Consider the following 23,431-nt stretch of genomic DNA (forward strand, 5'->3'; position numbering starts at 1 on the left):
TCTTATGAAAAAATGTAAAAGTTTTGACTACAAGGATCAAAAGCTTCAAAACGGTTAAAGAATTAAAGGGGTAGGAAATAACAAATTTTTAGAAAAGGGATCAAAGTTGTCAAACCGTTAAAGTTGTGTGGCCAAACTTTAAATATTAAAAGGTTCCTAAAAAATATAAAAATATTTATTGCAAGGACCAAAAATGTCAAAATAGGTAAAGAATGAGGAGCAATGCAGGGACCATTTCTGCCAAAAAATATCCAGTTTACTATTCTTAAGCTTCATATCTTTAATATATACTAGAGGGGTTACTCACGCGTTGCGCGGGGCAGAATGTGTTTGTTTTCTGAGACAAATAAGGAAGTACATTGCATAAATTCGTATCCAAATTAAAGTATGTTGCTATTCTGTGTAATTTGCCATCACTCGGATGAATAGAAATGTAAGCAGAAATTGATTACTTAATGCACAAAAGCTTCTTTCCAACCTCCACGGCTGAAATCGAATCAAATTTCTGAAAAGAGCTATGATAAACATTGCAAATTTACTTTTTTGCTATTTTGCAAAACTAAATACTTACAAAAACTTATCAACAAAAATGATTACTGTTAGAATCCAATCCCTACAACACATTTTCAATAAAAGTTAGGAGTATATCTCATATTCCATATCTAGCCACCAAAAAGTCATTCTAGAAATTTCTTAATATTAAAAAATTGATATGTATGTGTGTTCAGCAAAAAAATATAAAGAAAAAGTAGCACCCTTTTTACCTTGGCAGATAGTCCAAAGAAGGACTCAACCTCCTAAAGCTTTACATCATACTCAATTGGCGATACATCAATTGTTCTATCTAATTACTCAATTGCCACTTCTTCTTTTGGAAACTCATCAAAAAAACACGAAACTGGTAGATAAAACTCATACCCATTAGCATTTTCAGCGTTTAAACTTGCACCCGTATCTATCAAAATCTAGAACATAACAAAAACATAACAATATATCGACGAAAAACATCAAGAAAAAAACACATCTATCTAATATGTATTAACAAAATGAACATAGTTGACAACATTGTGGATTTCCACCATATGCAGCAAAATGTAAAGGCATATTTCCAGCACCTAAAATCATATAAAAAAATCGATTATGATTGTAACAAAAACTTAACTCACAACATTTGGGGCTCATATTTTGTAAATCATATCAAAAAGAGTATAAACTTAAACTTACCAATTAAGTTAATTGTAGTTCCATCTTCCACAGTGACTTCATTCACTGACGTCCCTTAGTCAAGTAGTAAATGCAAACAGTGAACGTGTTCATTTAGTGCAGCCATATGAAGAGGAGTTACACCTCCATCAGTGGGTTTAACTACAAACCAATTTTCAAAAATTCGAATATACAAACCATATAGTAAAACCCAAAATTACTCAGTTTAGTTTTATCCCGATATAAAACAATCCTATCTTTCATTACCTCAAAAGAGTAATTCCATCATGTTGATAAAAAGGAATGAAAACAGAACAATTTATGGAGAACATTTAAGGATGGTAACACCAAGTACATTTCGGTGTTCATGGATTAGCTCAAAAACACAAATGTCCCCAAATGTAATACCATTGTCCTTGATAAATTCCACCCAACCAGCACCATGTAAGCAAGTATCTTCCTGAACTCAACTGCTACAGGATGCATCCATGGAAACAGATAAAAAATTGTTTTCTTAATTTATACATTGAAAAGATCGATGTAGAATAATTCATGATTACCAGTCCTCTTGATCCAGTAACATATGATTGTTGGATATATGCAATGAAGAAATGTTTATGGCTTTTGAAATTAGGTTTAGCTCTTTCAACTGCCCTTCTTCCATCCTCCCTCCTCTTCCTTAAACTTCCACCTCCAACTAAACTCAAATCAAGTTATCCAGGTTAGTGTCTGTTTGTATATAAGAAATATTCACATCATAAAGTAAAAAGAATCAAACAAACCATTAATCTTGATTCTACTTTTTTCATCTTCACTCGATGAACATGTCTCTTCTTCTGACTTTACAGTCTCTAGTTTAGTAAGTTTGACCTCTTGTGGATTGTTTCTTGCTACCTCTTTTGTAGAGTTTCCAAGTGGATCTTTCTTCATAGGGGGTTAAACTATCTCCGTTGCACTTGTATCGAATATAACCACACCAAATATTGAAAACCCTTCATATTTGAACATCAATAAGTGGCCATACTTCAAACTGTAATACTCTGCAAATTCCCACCAACCATTTTTAAGCCAAATCTCATCCCCTGACTTCTATAAGTCAACTCGCCAAACATCACTATTTGGTACCTTCAATATCACTCTTTCCAACAAATCCTTTCCATGTTTCTCTGTAAACTTCTTCGGCATCCTCTGTTTTATGAAAAAAAATTAAATTTAATATATTTTTACTCATCTAAACTCGTGTAAAGAGAATACTAACTTACTCATCATACCCGCTGACCTGTTTAACACGAAACACAAAAATATTCAAAAAAACATCGAATTGTTAAAATCAATAGGATTCAAAACTCCAAAAACTGCATGTATGTGTATATTACCTCCACTTCACAACACCGCCAACTCTTCCGAGTGGTGGCATCCATATGAGTGGGTGGCTGTTTGAGTACTTTCATCGAACAATTGAAGTGCAATCTTTCAAACTCCACCTGAAGAGACAATTTCTTTGTGCAAGGACCTACTTTTCAATTCAAATCAGCATACCAAATACAATTTAATAAAATCAGAAAGAATTAGACATTATTAGTTACCTGATTTGAGATCAAAAAACCAAAGGCGGAAGAAAAAGCTTATAGCTGGAACGTTTCTATTGCATCCCATTTTCCTTACCTATCCTTTCCACACCGTGTCTTTGTATCTGAATTTACTCTTCCATCTCCTTCTCTCTCATATAAGACATAAATCTACTAAAAATCCACAAAAAACGAAAAATCAATCATTAATAAAAAAAAAAGATGTTTAGAAATCACCTCAAAATCGAACTGTAGGTTAGTTAAAAATCTGAAATCAAAGCTTGCTTACCTAAAAAACGCAAAGTGACAGTGGTGTAGAGTTTGAACCCTAAATTAGCAGGAAATTTGAGAAGAATGACGATAAACATAGCAGCACCAAGCAATAACACAAAAGATAAAAGAAAAGGGGATGCAGACACGTTTGATTGAGGAAAAGCAAAGAAGAACCACAGTCAATTTTCGTATTTTACATATATGAATTGTGTGATTTGTAGGTGGGGGGCTGTTCTATGTGGGTTACTAACGAAACTGTTGAATGTAATTCAGAATTAAAAAAAAAAAAACAAAACCAAAACATGATTTAGTGAGTTTGGTGTGATTTACCGAGGAATCGACAAGCCGACCTCGGCACACTGTTGCCGTCCACATCGCCAAAGTTGTTGACTCTCCTGCCTTCTGTCATTTTTGTCCTAGAGGCGACGTCTTGGTCGATATTTCTTTGGATGGAAATCGAATCGACCACAGTGAATGAATTAGAAGGGTGGAGATGGTGGCTTCTATAGAGTAGAATAGAAGACAGATGTTTCTGAAAACGCATGCCGCCTCCTATCCCAGCCTCCGCCTGCGACGCACGACCTCCGGTTTGAAGTGGTGAACCAATTTCGTTTCTCACTAGTTCAGATTGTTTGTTTTCATCCGGAGGATAAGAACAGAAACTGTGGAGAAGGATAAGTATGTACCTTTCTAGGGTTCTTAAATTGAAAACCTTGCAGATGTGTAACATCCTGGAAATTTAGAAGTGTAGTTGAAGGGATAAAGTGTATATAAGAGGGTTGACTCGGCGAGTCGAGTCGCGTTACGGGTCGCATGTTAAGTGACCAACTCGGCGAGTCACATGGGTGGACTCGGCGAGTTGGTGCTGTATGGAGAAAACCCTAATCCTGGGGGTTGTGCCCTATATAAAGAACATATCATCCCTTCTTCAGCCTCCTTACCACCCTTGAGAGCCTACAAACCCTAGAAATCGAGTGGAACTCCATTGATAGTGAAATTGGAGCTTTGGGAAAGGAAATCTTGAAAAGGAAACTTGAAGACTAAGGGATTTCAGCAAGGGAGTGGTATAGATTCAAGGTCTACTTCAATGGGAGCTTGCATTGGAGGTAATAGATCTGTTCTTGAGCTTTTGTGCATTTAGATCTATCAATTATGGGGTTTTTGGGGCATAAATGAAGTCCATCTCGAGTTTGGTGTGAGATCTGAGGTTGCTACCTCAGATCTAGGCTGGTAATGACCCAAGGAGCCATAAAGTCTATGTTCAAGAGATGTAGGTGAAGTTCTTTTGTCCCAAAACTTAGCCCAAGAGTGTTTTATGCTTAGATCTCTTTGGATTCACGTAAAGTTTGCCACTTTATGTGATGAATGGGTTGTAGGGGAGTGGATCTATGGTTTGGAGCCCCTGCATGGTTTGGAAAGCCACTGTATGGATTAAGAACTAGAGGTACTCGATGAGTCACATGGGTGAACTCGGCAAGTTGGATGAAGATGGGCAGGAACTCGACGAGTTGGAAGAACAACTCGGCGAGTATGTTGAATGTTGCCTTTGACTCGACGAGTTTGTTCTTGGACTCGGCGAGTCTGGTCGTGGAGTCCTAATCTTTTTGGTTGAGCTGTGAATCGGTGAGTCGAGGGACGACTCGGTGAGTTGAGTGAGAAATGACTCAGAGTTTGTTGGACTCGGCGAGTCTTGGGGCGACTCGGCGAGCTGAGTCGTGGACTGGGAGTTCTGAGTTTAGGGACTCGACGAGTCAGCGGGTTGACTCGGCGAGTAGAGTCGGTCAGGAAGGTTGACTTTGACTGAGGACTTTGACTTTGACCAAGAGTTGACCAGTTGACTTCCAGGGGTATTTTGGTAATTATTGGCATTTATTTTGAGTTCAAAGTTTTGGCGTTGGCTAGTGGTGGAGATCGTGTCAGTGGTCGGAGCAGCTTGGTCTTATCTTTTCAGTCGACAGTTGCGAGGTTAGTTATCCTCACTATATCGATAGGGTCTACGGCACCAAGGTCGGCCCTTTATTGGATTGTAATTCGGGTATCGTTGTTATGTTATTGCTTTGCTATGTTTGCATCCTGGTAGTTAGGATGGTATATGTTAGAGACCTGGTTAAGGTCGGTGTCCTGGTATAGAGGATGATGCTATGCTAGTGACCGGTTAGATCGGTATCCTAGTTAGGATGATGTTATGTTATGTGATCTGCTAGATCGGTTTGATTGGATGTGAATTGTTATATGATTGTATGTTTATGTGCACATGAATGTTGGACTGGGGATGGGTTGAGGCGGGTCCTGCTTTGTGCTGTAGACCAACATACCCAAGGCGGACCGGTTATCCCGAAGGCCCAACGAGCGGTCCGGATAGGCTGTAGGCCCCAAGAGGGCAGACCAGACGTGCCGAGGCTCGGAGAGTGGACCAGGCCGACTGAAGGCTCGGTGCGGGCGGACCAGTCATACTGTAGACTCAGAGAGTGGACCAGGTGGATTGAAGGCCCGGTGCGGGCGGACCAATCACACTGTAGACTCGATGTATATGGCTAGACTCGGAGGGTGGACCAGGTGGACTGAAGGCCCGGTTCGGCGGACCAGTCACATAGTAGACCCGAAGTGCATGGTTGTTCTTGGTTCTGTTATGATATGACATGTTATGTGTATGGTATATGTGGTTGGTATTTTGAGGGTATCTCACTAAGCTTTTGGGCTTACAGTTGTGGTTTAAATGTTTCAGGTACTTCAGGAGACCATGGCAAGGAAAAGGCGTGATCGTACCGCTCCTCATGTTTATGTTTTATGATATGGTTCTGAGAATACTATGATAATAATTGTATTGAAAACTTTTTTGTAATAACTTAATGAATTTGGGTTGTTTTTGAAAAGTTTAAATTGGTTGGAATTTTTAGAGCGTTACAAGATGAAGAACACATATCAGGGCGATAACGAAGCGGGTGATGGCAACACCCCCTTCTTCAGCACGAAGGACCATTTCTCTGGTGTGATAGGGATGGGGATGGGGGGGAGACAAAGCAGCGATGAGAAAGGAAGAAGGAAAGAATTAGATTAGATGGGATAAGCGGTGCGAGAAGCTTCAAGAAGAAGTCCACAATTCAAGGTATCCAGAGCTAATAAGACGTGTCCAAGGTATCAGGTAATAAAATAACAAAATGTCAAAATATGACCCTAAAAGAAAAAAAAAAGCAATTGCAACCCCACCATAATCAGAGGACCCATTATGCCAACTCCTAATGCAGTTTACTCTTCTTTTTCTTCATAACTTTAATATATATATATATATATATATATATATATATATATATATATATATATATATATATATATATATATATTAGGAATGAGCAAACGGACCGAACCGGCCAGAACCGGCCCGACCCGGACCGGAGCCGGGAACAGGCTTCAGCCAAAATCAAGAACCGAACCGGCCCGACGGTTCTACCGGTTTCGGTTCCTGCTCCGTTTTTGCCGGGTTTTCAGTTTTGGAACCGGTCTAATTTGACATGCTTCCTTGCGGGACTTGTAACCCATTCAATTTTTAACCAAATCAAGGTTTTATAGTCTAAACTTAACTAAAACCTAAACTACGTGTAGGAAAATATTCATGTCAAAAAAACTTAAATTGAGTGAGTTATGCACATTTGAACAACAAAGTCAAATTACGTTTAATTGTTGTAACATAAAAAAATTCTGATTTGACACGCTTGCTTGCGGGGCTTGTAACTCATTCAATTTTTAACTAAATTAAGCGTTTTTATAGTCTAAACTTAACTACAAAACCTAAACTACATGTAGAAAAAAGATTCAAGTCAAAAAAAACTTAAATTGAGTGAGTTATTCACATTTGAACAGCAAATTCAAATTACGTTTAATTGTTGTAACATAAAAATTTTTTCCAATTTTACACCCTTCTTTGCGGGGCTTATAATTTATTCAATTTTTAGCCAAATCAAGAGTTTTTATAATCTAAACTTAACTACAAAACCTAAACTACGTGTAGGAAAAAGGATTCAGGTAAAAAAAAACTTAAATTGAGTGAGTTATACACATTTGAACAACAAAGTCAGATTATATTTAATTACTGAAACATAAAAATAAAAAAAATGATTTGGCGCCCTTCCTTGTGGGGCTTGTAACTCATTCAATTTTTATCAGAATCATTCGTTTTTATAGTCTAAACTTAACTTTAAATCATAATCTAGATGTAGGAAAAAGAAGTCAAAAAAAGTTAAATTGAGTGACTTATGCAACTTTCAAAATTTGAGTGAGTTATCCGGTCTGGTTCCCAGTTTTGGGCCGGTTCCAACGACCGGTTCTTACCGGGTCCGGTTCCAAAAATTGACGAAATTATAGTATCGGTCATGGCCCGACCGGTTTCATCAGGTTCCGGTTCCGGGATCGGTTCTGGCCGGTTCCCCAATCCATATGTTCATCCCTTATGAATGTTGTAAAGATGATTTGGCAATGATATAATATCTTTTTGAGTAGATATCTTGTGACCATATCCTTAATTAACACAATCTACACACTTTTTTATTAAAGGAAGTCAAACTAACACCGTAAAGATAGGGGAAAAAATACATTTGAACAATCTTGATTAGTTTAATGATATCTATATGTATTATCTCTTTATTATTACTCTATTATATACGCATGTTTTGTCGGTTTAAGAAATAAAATTGTTTTTTAAGACATCACCATTATAAATAGAAAGAAAACAGAAACACCAAAAGTGATTGTTGTCTAACAAAAGACATGTTTTGACAAATGACTTTATACAACGCGTAAGCATCTGCAAAAAAGGTCGCCTTATGAGGTTATGATCACCAAATAGAAACATTTTTTTTATTTGTTTAACCTCAACTAAGTATTATATCTTTAAAAACCAATCTGTCCAAACTACTCGTTAACTTGTTAACTTCTATAACTAATTAATTACATTTACTATTCCATAAAACTTTAAGCCTTCCTTTCAAATTTAAAACGCCAAAATATATGCATCATTCTACAAAATAATTAAGAACATAATAGAAAATCAACGAACAATATAAATTTGTTGTAAGAAAAGAAATTGAAAATCGCTTTTACCAAGTGTTTTTTTTTTTCAAGAATTGTTGCATTTATATGTAAAGATATCGATTTTAAGTTATTCACAAAAATTGAGTTTTGAGCCTTGTAAATTTTTAGATATTTGTATAGAACATAATGTTGGATTAGTGTCTAAGTCCATAACTATTTTGGTATGTACTTGACCCGATGGTGCATGGTCCTTTTGGGTTGCCTTCACCAAAGCAACTTGATTGGAGAAATAAATAAAGAGAGAGAGGTTATTATGATTTATTAATATGTTATAAGGATAATATATTAAAGGAGAAATCACATTTGTTTAATTAATATTGGTCAATAATTAATTAAGAATTAATTTTGTGATCAAGTGTAATTAATTAAACTAGAGGGGCTGAATTGTAATTATGTGATAGTTACAAAATAAGGTAAGGATTGTCTTATATATATGGTGAACGAATTTGAGGTGTAAATCCCTTAGAATTTGACTAGGATAAGGATTTATAGGACTTATCTTATGGTTGCTTGGTGGACAAGCAACTAGATAAGGATAAGGACTAAAACCCTAATCTTTACACCTATATAAACCCCCTAAGGCTTGTGAATTCGGCCAACCCTTCCCAAGAAGTCCTAGGGACGAATTCTAACACCTCTCCTCTCTCTCTCTATACCTTCTCCACTTGCTTATGGTGTTTGTAAGCCATTAGAGGAGTGACACTTGTGACTCTAAGCCTTCCAAGGTCAATTCAAGGAGGAATTGGATTGTTATTGCTATATAACAATCAAGGTATGTTCTTAAACCTAATTATATGTTAATATTGATTTCCATATGCTAGAATTAGGGTTTATAGTCTTGGATTCAAAGTATGTACAATAGAGAAACCTAGATCCAAGCATTAGGGTTTGTATGAGCATATAGGATGTCTTATGACCAAAACCCATCAATGGTATCAGAGATTTGATTGGTTTCTATTGTATTGATGCTTGTTGTAACTGAAAAATTCGATTTTTTGCATTCTGGAGGCTGGACTCGCCGAGTCCATGGCTGAACTCGCCGAGTCCAAGGTGACTCGACGAGTCCAAGGCTGACTCGACGAGTCAACTCGTCAGAAGGAGGGTGCTTCGGGATTTCTTGTTGTTTTTGCTTATGGATAGTTACCTTATCATGTTAGATTAATATTAATCCGATTATATGATATATTTGACTATAATTTTAATCTAATTGAAGATATTTATCAATTAATAGGATAATTGTTTCCTTATAAGATAATTGATTAATTATTTTAAGTAAATTGATAAATTATTTTGCAAGAAATCATCAAATATGGATAATTATGTTAATTTGAATTATTTGTTATTTGATCCTTGTTGTTGTGAAAAGTTTCATATATGGCCCTTTAGGTTTTATAGTTTAAATTTGAACCCCAAAAGTTTTGTTGTTTTGAAATTTAAATAGTTGAAACCCTAATGTTTTGAAAAAGGTTTCAAAACTTGCCCTCAAGTTTTGGAATTTAAATTTTGATTAAATGGTTTAATTTTGATGTATATTTAAATTCTAAACCCTTATGGTTGAAATGTTTCAAAACTTGCCCTCAAGTTTTGGAATTTAAAAGTTGATTAAAAGTTTAATTAGGAATGTTAAATTCTAAAACTCTAGTATAGTTTTGAAAAGGTTCAAATCACACCCTTATGGTTTTATTAACTAATTAAGGTGTTTAATTAAAGAGGTTTAATAAATCCATAAAAGTTTAGGTTTACAATTTAAGTGAATTAAAAGTATAATTGTTAAATTGAACCACCTAATATTTTAAAAGTGTAAAATACACCCTATACTATATATAACATTAAAAGTCTAACATTATATATATATGTATGAGTAAAATTCAGTCTTACCGTTAGTAGGCCTCATTCACGAAGCTGGTCTATAAGGGGTGTTTAAGGAAATTGCCTATAAAATGGCGATTGAATGGGTATCCACTTTTACCCACCGCACTCTTGACTAGTGGAGGGTCGTTAGCCGAACGGGTAGGATAGGGCAAAACCTTCAATTATAAGTATAATGAAATATAAAAGTAACTAAATGTTTTCATAAAATTCCCAATCTTAGTTACTTAGGCAAAAGTGAATTGATGCAATTCCATGAAATTACACTTTGTGCCCTTGCGAAGACGTTAGTGGAGCGTGTGTGGTTAACCGGCACACTAAATGGGTCTAAGCAAAGGTAGCAAAGGGTGAATCAATGTTTGTCATAGTTCGGTGGAGCGTGTGTGGTTTACCGGCACATCGAATAGGTGACTGTAACATGTGAGGTCGCCATGTAAGTTTGCATGGTTATTCACACCCGCTTTGTGATCCTCGGCATCCCAGTCACAAACAAGAGGGGCATATCGAGATTTAAACATGCCATTGAAAGTTCAATGAATCTCAAAGCATCTAGGAGTTTTCATAGATTTAAAACTTAAATTTCTTTTTCGTTTTTCGTGGTGGAAATTAGTGAATCGTCATTCACTTACCTTCAAATATTCTGCAATTAGGGTTACGACATCCCTCTCCCGAGTTGTAGAATATTGTGTTGGGTCCTAGCCTTAGTATCTCATTTGGGTGATTTACTAAGGACTCAATCAATCAACTAACTTGAATTTTTTTTTCTCCCGTTTTGTAGATGTCAAAGTTCGACAACTATGGTCTTCCCAAATTCACGTGGAACAAGCATTCTACATGAAGATGATATTTCACGATTCAATCGAGGAACGAGAAATCATGCTTCAATTCCTCCTCCTCCTCCTATTGTTCTCCCTAACCCACAAGATCGAAGAATTGAAAGGTTCAATATCACTAAAGCCCTATTGGAAATGAAACATGAAGATGGTAAACCCGTGTGTGCCCACGTTCTAGGAATGAAATCACACATTGATAGGTTGATAATGTTGGGTGTGTCATTTCCAGATGAGTTGGCTGTGAATTGGATTTTGCAGTCACTTCCTGAATCATATAATGAGTTCAAAAGAAAGTATTATATGATGAATCATGACGACAACCTCATTGACCTAACTTACATGCTCATTGCTGCTGAATCAGAAATGATTTGGCGAAGCAATGGAGCATATTTGTTGGAAAAGTCAACCGACCATGCTTCCGAGGACGTTCTAGGAGAACCGACCTGCGTTTGCTGCCAAAAGAAAGGGCGTTGGATACAAGTCTGCCCAAAGAGCCTGAAGAGTCCAGAAGCTGGGAGAGTCAAAGAGTATGGCTGCGCTTCAGGTAAAATCCACTATCTAACTCCATTAAGTTCCTATTCATTAATTCTTAATACATAATGTAATAAGATTGCATTTGAATGTTTTACAGGATCGGTGAAAAGAAAGGAAGCTTAGTGAAAGAGCAAGATGAATCTAATCACAAGGAATGGATCTTGATCGCATGGACTTGAAGATTAGATTTTGATCTTAGATAGTTATGATAGAGTTGTTAGAAAATTTTCTTTTGAAATACATAGTTTTCAATGGATTTTGCATTGTAAGGACATTTGTTTTCCGTTGCTTTTATAATTAAAATAAATTTTCGTTTGACTTATTTATTTATTTGTTTATTTCCTTGCAATGAAATCGTTATGAAAATTGGTGTTTGCATATTTCTACAACAAATGGATATGATTCTTATTTATGGTGTTTATGGAAAAGTCGAGAATTTACCAAATAGGGAGAGTTTTCTCATCGCCCAAGTTTCAATTGGACAGAAATTTGGAATCATGCAACTTGGTTGCACGATGAATGACAAATTTCTTATATGGAAATTAGACTAATTCGTTGACAAGGTGTCAAGTGAAGGACTAAGAGATCGAACACACAATGTTGCGTGTTGATCAAGTCCACCATAAGAGTAAAAATGATATTCGTCATAATTTACTAAAGGTTTAGTAAATATGATTATACTTACATGATTTGGCATAATTCTGAATTGATTAAAGGGTTTAAATCAATAGCAGAACGAATAAGAAGAATCAAGTAGCCAGAAAGATAAAAGTTACTCCATTCTAAGATGAAGGGAGAGTACCTTTTATGCTTTATGATAGGTCTTAATGATTAAGAACCATATCTCAATTGATCCTCTAAGTGAGTCTTAGTACAATTGTATGTCTAAGAAGAGGAATCAAGAATTGAAGAAATGGTTAAATCAATAAGTCAATCATACTTCGTTCCAATAACAAATGTTAAAGTTAAGATTGTGACATTGAGTGAAAGGTATTAAGAAGGTTTGTAACTTTCATTAAATGTGGAAAGTTGTGATGTCTTGGATAAGACAAAGACCAACTAGGACCAATTTATGAAGTGTTTTGATAAATACTACACTAACTCTTGAATATTTGTTTGTCAAGAAATGTTTATTGACAAAAGAATCTTATATGTCAAGGAGTCAGTGGGAGTCTTAATGGTCTTGAAAGGTTTCAAGAACAAATCGAATAAACCATATCGATCATCACTAGCACACGAGTTGAGGTTTACAACCTATCGTGTTGACATTATTTTGATTCTGTGCCAATCCAATCGAGTTAATTATGCATGTGAGTTCTATGAGTACTCATTTTGAACGCATAAAAGGAAAAGCACCTTAATCAATGAAAGGTACATTGATAGGAAAGGGTAAGCTGCTTAAATACTTGGAAGACATGGTGGGCAGCTGTGCTACCATAAAGGCAAGAAATCGAGATCAAGAAAGTTCGATCATTAAGAGTTTGAATTTGTCGTAAACCTTGGTTTTGACAAATCCACATGGATAGAAACACATACACCATTTAAAATCTAAGTGTCATAAGATTTCCTCCTTCATGAAAATGATTGTGAGAAAATGCTTTCACTAAGAAAGATTTTAAGAAGATAGTGATTGTAAAATTGCATTCTCGAATTCAATTATGGTTACGGCATCCCTTTCCATAATTTGAATTGTGAGGTTTGGCAATTAGTCTTAATTGTTTAGACACACATATGAACTATCGAAGGCAAATGTGTATAAGTTCAAGAAACCTTGATAAAAGATTATCAAAGCACTAAGTATTAGAAACATGAACTTAAGAAATTCAATAAGCATTGTTTTTCTGAAAGTTAAGATGTTTATGAATACATGTCGAAGCTAGTGGGAGCATAAGTGTTATGTTTTATAATAATCATCAAAGATAGTGGGAGCATAAAAGTTATGATTGTATGATTATTAAGGAAAGTATTGCAAGGTTAGCAATATTAATTATAGAAAACATGAGTCATACTTTGCAAAGTCGCAATAGTTGAAAAGTTGTTTTGCTATAATTAAGGGAGAGAATATTATGCTTCATTTCAAATCTAAAGGTTTAGGTTGAGAAATGTTAATAAAATTTAGTCAAAGGTACAAAGTGTGTTCTTAAAATTTCGATTATGATTACGGCATCCCTCTTCACAATTCGAATTTTGAGAACATAGCAAATAAAATATTATGCGTCGTGTCCCATACGCTTCGGGTATAGGATCGATTGCAAATGCTTTAATGTTTGACCATTCTAAAATTTTCCAAATGTCGAGCACATTTAGAGGGAAAAAGGACTAGAATCGGTTTAGACTAAAATAATTAAACAACTATCAAAGGACAATCCAAGTTCGACGAGGATTGGTCGCTTGTGAGTAGTTGGAAGTATAGTATTGGAAAATATGGAAATGTTTCCATATTGGATGGACCATATCGACATCATTACGAATAGATAAGATTCTATTAAGAATGAGTTGTCATATGGAACGTATGGAAGTGTGTCCATATTGGGAATTGAATATTGAGAAATCTATGACTAGATTAGAAACTTCTATGCAAAAGGATGTTCAAAGAAAGTACTTTGAGTGAGAGACATCACATCTATGGAATTGTCTTGTAACAATCTCCGATAGAAGACTTTGTAATATCATTGGCAATAGTCTTTGTGACTTTGGTGCAGTGACATTACAAAAGAGATCATTGCATAAAATGTTAGAATCTAGCATATTATATAAGTAGCAAGAATTTGATATTTTTTCACTTATGAAAAGGATTTGGAGTTGTGAAATGAGAATGATTGGAAATGTGTTCAATGTGATCTATTTCACAAAGTAAGAACCATAGGTAAACATTGTGTGCATGCTAGGAGCATGGGACAAGTGTTGTAATTCAAGTAAGAAGTTGATTACCCGAAACGACAAATAATGAGTAATCAATATGGTGATAAATAAAAGGTGTTTTATTTATGCTCAAAGGGTTGAGGCCATATGGGATTAGTATTATTCTTGTGTTTCACTTTGCATGTTTTGACTTCCAGAATAATTGAGTTTATTAAGAATAATCGAATTATTCAAACGGGCCACAGTCGTTCATATGTTGGAAGTAAATATGAATGAAGACTGTCGTGAATTGGTGTGTGGAATGTCTAGACAAGTATTAGACATAAGCAAATGTTTGCTGCAACGTTCATGAGTGCTTATGAATGTGATTTGAGCATTGGATTAGACCCACGCTCACTTGGATCACTCCATGGATTGTATCACGAGTGATTGGTGAGATGATAACATCTTATATTCTTGAAACCGAGATGTGTGAGTTGTATCTTGCAAATCGGTTGCACATTGATAATATGTAAACGCACCAGTAACTTGGTGTTATAAAACATATTGTTGTGTGTGATTCGGTGCGTGAGTACAAGCAAGCATTGTATCAAAGTTTATCCGTTCCTTTTATTCAAAGTAGGATAAAAGCGATATCTTTGGGCCCCTCGATGGTTTAGTGATGACAAACGTAAATGCTCGGCCGGGCTAGGGCTAATTTGATTTGTTCAATTAGTCAGTCGTCATAAATCAGAAATCGAGATATAGTACAAAGAGAATGATTTGAAATCATATATCATACGATATCTAGAATGGAGGAATATATGATCCCTTATCTAAGGACACGCGTATTTGATATGATCAGAGTTGACAGCGGCTTTGGAAAGCTACGATTGCAGATCGGGATCCGAAGTCATACGCAGAATAGTTGTTAGACTTATCCAAGTGGGAGACTGTTGGATTAGTGTCTAAGTCCATAACTATTTTGGTATGTACTTGACCCGATGGTGCATGGTCCTTTTGGGTTGCCTTCACCAAAACAACTTGATTGGAGAAATAAATAAAGAGAGAGAGGTTATTATGATTTATTAATATGTTATAAGGATAATATATTAAAGGAGAAATCATATTTGTTTAATTAATATTGGTCAATAATTAATTAAGAATTAATTTTGTGATCAAGTGTAATTAATTAAACTAGAGGGGCTGAATTGTAATTATGTGATAGTTACAAAATAAGGTAAGGATTATCTTATATATATGGTGAACGAATTTGAGGTGTAAATCCCTTAGAATTTGACTAGGATAAGGATTTCTAGGACTTATCTTATGGTTGCTTGGTGGACAAGCAACTAGATAAGGATAAGGACTAAAACCCTAATCTTTACACCTATATAAACCCCCTAAGGCTTGTGAATTCGGCCAACCCTTCCCAAGAAGTCCTAGGGACGAATTCTAACACCTCTCCTCTCTCTCTCTATACCTTCTCCACTTGCTTATGGTGTTTGTAAGCCATTAGAGGAGTGACACTTGTGACTCTAAGCCTTCCAAGGTCAATTCAAGGAGGAATTGGATTGTTATTGCTATATAACAATCAAGGTATGTTCTTAAACCTAATTATATGTTAATATTGATTTCCATATGCTAGAATTAGGGTTTATAGTCTTGGATTCAAAGTATGTACAATAGAGAAACCTAGATCCAAGCATTAGGGTTTGTATGAGCACATAGGATGTCTTATGACCAAAACCCATCACATAATAGATACACAATTGTAACCAATAATAAATTTTGGAATAACCATCATTTTATGGTTCTTAACAAAATGAAATACCCAATTGAAGTTGAACTTCATGATGTTACCACGTGGATGTAGGGTAGAAATTGTCTTATTGTTTTAAAAGACGGAATGTTAGTATATCATTTTGCACGCTTGGATGGCATTGCGTGATGAGGAGAAATGGTGTACCAGTATACAAGAAAGACAAAGAGATGCCAATGAAATGAAATCTGTTGGGCCAAAGAGGACTAAGAATAGTATATCACCAAAATACATGTCATCATTCTCAAATACAAACATATCAGTTAATGAGCCAATATCATATCTTTGTCCAATGAGAAGAAAAGCTTCTAAAGGTAAAGGGAACAAACACCAATGACAAGCACCTCGCTTGAAAGTATACAAGATACGATGCAAACCCAAATTAATACTGAGATGGAAAAAATGAACATTATGAAAGAATATACAACTTTGAAAGACCACGATATGAAAAAAGATTGATGGAAAAAGAGTAAAGTAGGAATGGCATTATTAGAAATTGATCCATCAACATTATCAGAACAACAAAGAAAATTGTATGAAATGCAATGCGATATGTGTTAAAAAGCTCACAATCACAAATTTCCTAACATCTTCATTTCTTATATCATTTAAGGATACAGAAACAGAAGGTTTGCAAGAACTTACAAACGAACCTCACTACAAAATCCCTAAACTACTCTCATAACAAAACACTCAAACCCTAAACTAAAAATATAATCAGAAGATGTAAGAACTAAGAACTACTCACCTGAAACAAATGATCAACAAGAAAAGAAAAACAAATATATTGTAACACTAACGATCTAACAATGAGAGACCCTAAACATAGAGAAACCCTAATCGTAGAGAAAAACTTCAAGTTGAGAGAAACCAGATGAGAGAATGATCGAGAATTGTGATCAGATACTCTCTCTCTCTCTCTCTCTCTTCTTTTCTATGCCAACCACGTAAAATGGATTCAACCCAAAGTCTTCTTGACCCATTTAAGATCTGCGTGCATTTCCTGTAAAATCACTTAAACCCAGAAGAATAACACTTGTACATATCACACCCTCTAGATTATAAATAAATAAATATGAGATTGTAATATTTAACCTTGTTATTTTCAACATCCCCCTCAATCGAAATATTTATTTTTCATTTATTAAAAACATCAACAAGACCCATTTTGTTAGATAGAAAATCATGTTGCTTTATAGTTAAAGATTTAGTAAGAATATCTGCAGTTTGTTCAGAGGAACAAATTTTAACCAATTTTATCACTCCATTAGAAAAATTTTCCCTAACAAAGTGGAGATCAATTTCAAATGTTTTGTCCTCTCATGAAACACGGGATTTAAAGCCAACTTAATAGTTGACTCATTATCACAAAAAACTGAAACTGAAATTAATTCCTTAATTTCTAACTCAAACAAAATTTTTAAGACCCAAATTATTTCACATGTAACAAAACCAAGAGCCCTATATTCAGCTTCAGTAGAAGATCTAGAAACAGTAGATTGTTTCTTACTCTTCCAGGATATCAAATAATTGTTAAAATAGACCAAATATCGAGACACTAACTTTCTTGTAGTCAAGCACTTAGCCTAGTCAGCATCTACAAACCCTTTAAGTTCAAAACTATCAGATTTTGTTATAGCTACTCCCTTTCGTGGACTATTCTTTAGATATCTTGAAAGTCTAAAAGCAACTTTTAGATGAGACCTGTTAGGTCTATGCATGAATTGACTAAGCACTTGAACAGCATAGGAAATATCGGGTCTGGTAACAGTTAAGTATATCAATTTTCCTATAAGTTTTTGAAACTCAGTTTTATTGTCTAATAAATCATTTTCTTTATCTTTTCCACCAGAATCTATTATAAAATTTGTTTCCAAAGGAGTACTTACAGGTTTACACCCAAGCATACCATATTCATGTAATAACTCTAAACAATATTTTCTTTGATTTAAGCATAAACCATTATTAAACCTTACTACTTCAATTCCCAAAAAATACTTCAAAATTCCAAGATCTTTAATTAAAAACTGAGTTTTCATGAAATTTTTAACTTTCTGTAATTCAAGTTCACAATTTCCAGTCAAAATAATGTCATCTACATATACAAGTAACACAGTCAACGAACCTTCAAACTTTCTCACAAATAAGGAATAGTCACTTATACTTTGCTGAAAACCAAACAAAAATAAGGAAGAACAAAGTTTTTCATTCCACTTTCTAAGGGCTTGTTTTAACCCATATAATGATTTAGTAAGTTTACAAACCCTAGAATCACCAGTAGAATAGTATCCAGGAGGAAGAGACATATAAACATCCTCAGTTAAATCACCATATAAAAAAGCATTATTAATATCAAGTTGATATAAAGGCCAAGAATTATGAACAGACAAAGAAATAACAATACGAACAGTCACAATTTTTGCAACTGGAGAAAAAGTTTCTTCAAAGTCTATTCCTTCTCTTTGGTTATACCCTTTAGCTACCAAGCGAGCTTTATACCTTTCTACTTCACCACTAGATTTGTATTTAATTTTGAAAACCCACTTACAACCTATTGGTTTTCTAATTTTAGGCAAATTAGTAATTTCCCAAGTATTATTTCGATGAAGAGCTTCCATCTCTTCATTCATTGCTTTAACCCAGTTTGGATCAGTTAAAGCTTCCTTATAATCTTTTGGTTCAACAGTTTTATTTAAATTTGAAATAAAACATTTTGTGTTATTATCTAATAAGGAATAATTGATAGATCTTTCAATGCCATATTTATATTTACCTTCAACAATATAATCAGCAAACTTTACAAGCATATGTGACTCACGTCTAGACCTAGAAGAACCTACAAACTGCTCAACAGAAGGGATTACGGGTAACTGACTACTTTCCTCAGACATATCAGAAGAAGAAGGAACAAAACCAGCAAAAGGAGGCACAACTGCCTCGCCACTACGGTTGACAGTATCATTAGAATTAATATTATCCAGGTGAGTGGCTGCATCAACACCATCCAACTGTGACTCTATTCTCAACTCATCAGCATTAATAGAATCATTTAAGTATTCATTAGTATCAAAATCATCATAGGAAAATGGATCACTAGGGCTAAAATTATGTAAAGTTTTGTCAACATTTGTTGACTTTAATTTGTAAGGAAACACAGACTCATAAAATTTCACATCCCTGGACATAAAAGAAGTGTTAGTATCCAGACTAAGAAGTTTATAAGCCTTTTTATCAGATGAATATCCTAATAATATACATTTTTCAGCACACTCAGAAAACTTATCATTAATATTTTGTTTGACAGCAAAGCAAAGGCAACCAAAAATTCTCAGATGATCAAAATTGGGGGCCTTTTTAAAAACAAGTTCATAGGGAGAAGAGCCATTTAAAACTGAAGTAGGCATTCTATTTATCAAAAAGACTGAGGTTAAAACAACATTTGCCTAAAACCTTACAGGAACTGCTGATTGAAACAAAAGAGACTGTGCAACATTAAGAATGTGCATGTGCTTTCTTTCCACAACCCCATTTTGTTGTGGAGTATAAGCACATGAAGTCTGATGAATGATACCTCGTTCTATACAAAAATATCTCATTTGATTATTAACAAATTCGGTACCATTATCAGAGCGCACAACCTTAATATTAACACTAAATTGATTTAATAAAATATTCACAAAAGACTTAAAACAATCAAAAACTTCACTTTTAGACTTTAAGAGAAAAACTCAAGTAGCCCTAGTAAAATCATCCACAATAATCAGAAAATACTTAAACCCTTCTACAGAAGCAAGTCTATAAGGACCCCAAACATCTAGATGAATTAATTCACCTAACTGAGTTGAACTATGTTGACTAAGAGAAAAGGACTCTCTAGTCTGTTTAGCTCTATGACACACATCACAAGGGGGAAGAGATTCATTTCCTAATTTCAGTTTATCTTTTAAGGAGTTTAAGGCTTGGTCAGCAGGATGACCAAGTCTGCTATGCCAAGTTAACTTTGAAACACAACATTTAGAATTATTTAGACTAACTGAATTACCTGAGGGAACATGATCTAGATAAGATAGTCCCCCAGACTCTCTACCATTCTCCACCATCTTTTTTGATAGTGAATCCTGAATTTTACAATTATGTTCAGAAAGAGTAACCTCACATCCATTATCCTTACACAGTTTATGTACACACAAAAGATTAACATTAAATCTGGCACAGCAAAAACATCAAATAAAGTAAGATTAGAGGATAAGTGAATATTCCCAATCTTATTTATTGATGCAGAAGAACCATTAGGATGTTTTACAAGAAGATTAAGTTTAGACACATCCACAGTGTCTTGGAGTTGTGACTCTGAGGCAATCATATGTTGATTTGCCCCAGAATCAACAATCCAACTTTGAGAATTATTTGAACTAACAAAGGAATTAAAACAATATGTTGATGTACCTGCCATATTTGCAGCAATAGATACATCCTCACTAGCAGAGTTCTCATTTATGAGACGAAGAAATTTAGAATATTGTTCACTTGTGAGATAGTGACATTCACTACTAGGAACAGAATCAGAGGAAACTACAAAATTAATGGTTGGAACAATCGAAGAAGAATTCACAGAAAAAGACTTATTTTGATTATTATTATTATTATCATTATCATTCTTTGGTTTAAAATCTTTTGGATAACCAATCAATTTATAACATCTTTTTATGGTGCGACCCTTAAGATTACAATGCTTACACTGTAACCCTTGATTTCTAAACCTATTTTGACCTTGACCCCTTTTTGAATCAGTAACCTTACTATTAAAAACAGACACTTGAGGTTTTGAAGAAGAAACAGAACTCAGAGAACCATTCTTTTGAAGAGACTCCTCTCTAGAAAGAATTGAAAAAGCTGTTTTAACATTAGGTAAAGGTTCCATTAAGAGAATGTGACTTTTAACTTGATTATACACATCATCAAGACCACTCAAAAATTGCATTAATTTCATCATTTTAGAATGATCATTAAGTTTAGTAGCAGCCTCACATACACATTCAGTTAAACTAGTCAAACCATCAAATTCTTTCCATAAAGAGTCAAGTTTATTATAATAGTCTGAAAGAGAAGAACCATTTTGTTTTAAGGTATTTATCTGCTGATGGATATTAAAAATTACAGAACCATAAGCCTTATTATAAGTTTCAAACAATTCATCCAAAATACTTTTAGCATTATCAGAATAAACATGACTAGCATATATAGTTTCAGATATTGATCCTAGCAACCAATTACACACAACAACATTTACACGTTCCCATTTAGAACTTTTAGTGTCATCGGTTTTTTCACGAGTTATAGTTCCATCTACAAAACCCAATTTATTCCTGGCCTTAAGGCCCCTAGTCATAGCACTATGCCATACTCGAAAGTTTTCATTACCAGTCAATTTAATTGTTATTATAGAAGTAACTGCATTATCAGACGGATGAATGTACAATGGGTCATCAAAATCAACAGGAGCATCTTTGGGAGTACCACTCCCTTCAGGTGTTTCACCAACCATGATTAGCCACAAAAGACACACAAGAAGCAAGCAACAGAGAATAAAAACAACAAGAAAACTTAAAAGAAAACAGACACCTGTGTTGACTTAAAGTCCAGATGGTCACCACTGTTTTTCGGGGCCCAAGACAATCAACACAGAGTCTAAATCATAAAAAACAAATCAATCAAAACAAAAACTGAATCAAAGACAGCAAACAATCAAACAAGTACCAATCAAAGAAAGCAACAAGTATAGACTATATCAACGTCCAGATGGTCACCAAATTTGTTTGGGCCCGAGACAGTTAATATAGAACAAATCAAGTAACCAAATAAGCACACAAATATGTCACTGATGTACTCAAGACATCAGGACTCCCACATCTAACTACAAAAAAGTTGAGAAGGGAACAAGAAATCGCTCATAGTGGTCCTAAGCAGAATTCGCAAGGCAGAAGATCGCTCACCTCCCCTAGGGTTGTTCTCTGCCAAAGTTATTTCAGACACTTGTCCGTTCCCTGACAGAGAACTTGAACCTTTTGCAGGGATTAAGTGAGCAGACCAAATGAATAGAAGCTTTTCTCCAAGATCGAACCACGGATCCTCAAGAGTTGAACAATATCATCAAACTGCAAAAGACATAACAGCTTCGCAGTAACTTGTTTCTTAACAAAAAACGATGTAATCAACAAAGAAACGATCAGAAGACGATCGGACTGCAACGATCGGACCCAAAGACACACGAAAAGAAAAAAAAACAGATAAGGATGAGAGCAAGACGAACCTATACGAAATCGTCTTCAAATCACCAAGATCTTCAACAGATACTACACCGTAGCTCTGATACCATGTTAAAAAGCTCACAATCACAAATCTCCCAACATCTTCATTTCTTATATCATTTAAGGATAAAGAAACAGAAGGTTTGCAAGAACTTACAAAAGAACCTCACTACAAAATCCCTAAACTACTCTCATAACAAAACACTCAAACCCTAAACTAAAAATACAATCAGAAGATGTAAGAACTAAGAACTACTCACCTGAAACAAATGATCAACAAGAAAAGAACAACAGATATACTGTAACACTAACGATCTAACAATGAGAGACCCTAAACATAGAGAAACCCTAATCGTAGAGAAAAGCTTCAAGTTGAGAGAAACCAGATGAGAGAATGATCGAGAATTGTGATCAGATACACTCTCTCTCTTCTTTCATATGCCAACCACGTAAAATGGATTCAACCTGGATTCAACCCAAAGTCTTCTTGACCCATTTAAGATCCGCGTGCATTTCCTGTAAAATCACTTAAACCCAGAAGAATAACACTTGTACATATCACACCCTCTAGATTATAAATAAATAAATATGAGATTGTAATATTTAACCTTGTTATTTTCAACAGTATGTTATTAAATGGAAAATGATGCCAGTTTTATGCACTCTATCAATTACGTTTAAATAATTTTATTTCTTTTAATTTAATATGTTTATGATCATATATATTTTAAATAAATAATAGTTACTAATAAATTTAATTGAGAAGGGAGGTATATATATAATTGGTAATTATCTTTACATTTTAATAATATTTATAATTACATTACAATAATTTACATATATACTATGTTTTAATAATACAAATATAATAAAATAATCATAACTCTCATATATCATAAAAAAACGTATTATAATAAAAAATAGAGTTAATGATGGAGCCCCTATGAGAGTTGCAAGGCTTTCACATATTGCAAGATATAAGCTTAGATGGCAACTAAAATTCATTTGCAAGGCCTTTGCAATAAGCCATGCAAATGCTCTAATAATATGAATGTTGTAAAGATGATGTGGCGATGATATAATATCTTTTTGAGG

At 34.6% G+C, this 23,431-nt stretch overlaps 1 protein-coding gene across 9 annotated transcripts; it reads right to left on the reverse strand.

The window, feature by feature from the left end:
- Nucleotides 1-434: 434 nt before the first annotated feature.
- LOC145070568 (uncharacterized) lies at nucleotides 435-3,762 on the reverse strand. Of its 9 annotated transcripts, none has more exons than XR_013690003.1 (7): nucleotides 2,790-3,328; nucleotides 2,580-2,716; nucleotides 2,466-2,482; nucleotides 1,986-2,391; nucleotides 1,764-1,900; nucleotides 1,225-1,673; nucleotides 435-1,115 (listed from the first exon to the last, which is right to left on the reverse strand). XR_013690003.1 is itself a non-coding variant. In XM_079017509.1 (6 exons), the coding sequence occupies exons 2-4, from the start codon at nucleotides 2,857-2,859 to the stop codon at nucleotides 2,293-2,295; spliced, it is 306 nt and encodes a 101-aa protein (XP_078873635.1). In that variant the 5' UTR covers nucleotides 2,860-2,942; nucleotides 3,375-3,762; the 3' UTR covers nucleotides 435-1,115; nucleotides 1,225-1,900; nucleotides 1,986-2,292. The 9 variants fall into 9 exon arrangements, 6 of the variants coding, with proteins under 6 accessions (XP_078873635.1, XP_078873637.1, XP_078873636.1 ...); XR_013690002.1 differs by having other exon boundaries at nucleotides 1,225-1,676; XR_013690001.1 differs by having other exon boundaries at nucleotides 435-613; nucleotides 765-1,115; nucleotides 1,225-1,900.
- Between the last annotated feature and the right edge of the window lie 19,669 nt (nucleotides 3,763-23,431).

This window comes from Lactuca serriola, chromosome 8 (assembly GCF_051521515.1).
Source record: "Lactuca serriola cultivar US96UC23 chromosome 8, Lser_US96UC23_V15, whole genome shotgun sequence".
Taxonomy (NCBI): domain Eukaryota; kingdom Viridiplantae; phylum Streptophyta; class Magnoliopsida; order Asterales; family Asteraceae; genus Lactuca; species Lactuca serriola.

Excerpts from the sequence above, each read along its gene's own strand:
- LOC145070568 (XM_079017509.1), bottom strand. The coding sequence starts at position 2,859 with ATGGGATGCAATAGAAACGTTCCAGCTATAAGCTTTTTCTTCCGCCTT. Across the intron at positions 2,717-2,789 it reads GTTTTTTGATCTCAAATCAG|GTCCTTGCACAAAGAAATTG; the intron begins GTAACTAATAAT and ends ATTGAAAAGTAG. Across the intron at positions 2,392-2,579 it reads GGCGGTGTTGTGAAGTGGAG|AGGATGCCGAAGAAGTTTAC; the intron begins GTAATATACACA and ends TTCATAAAACAG.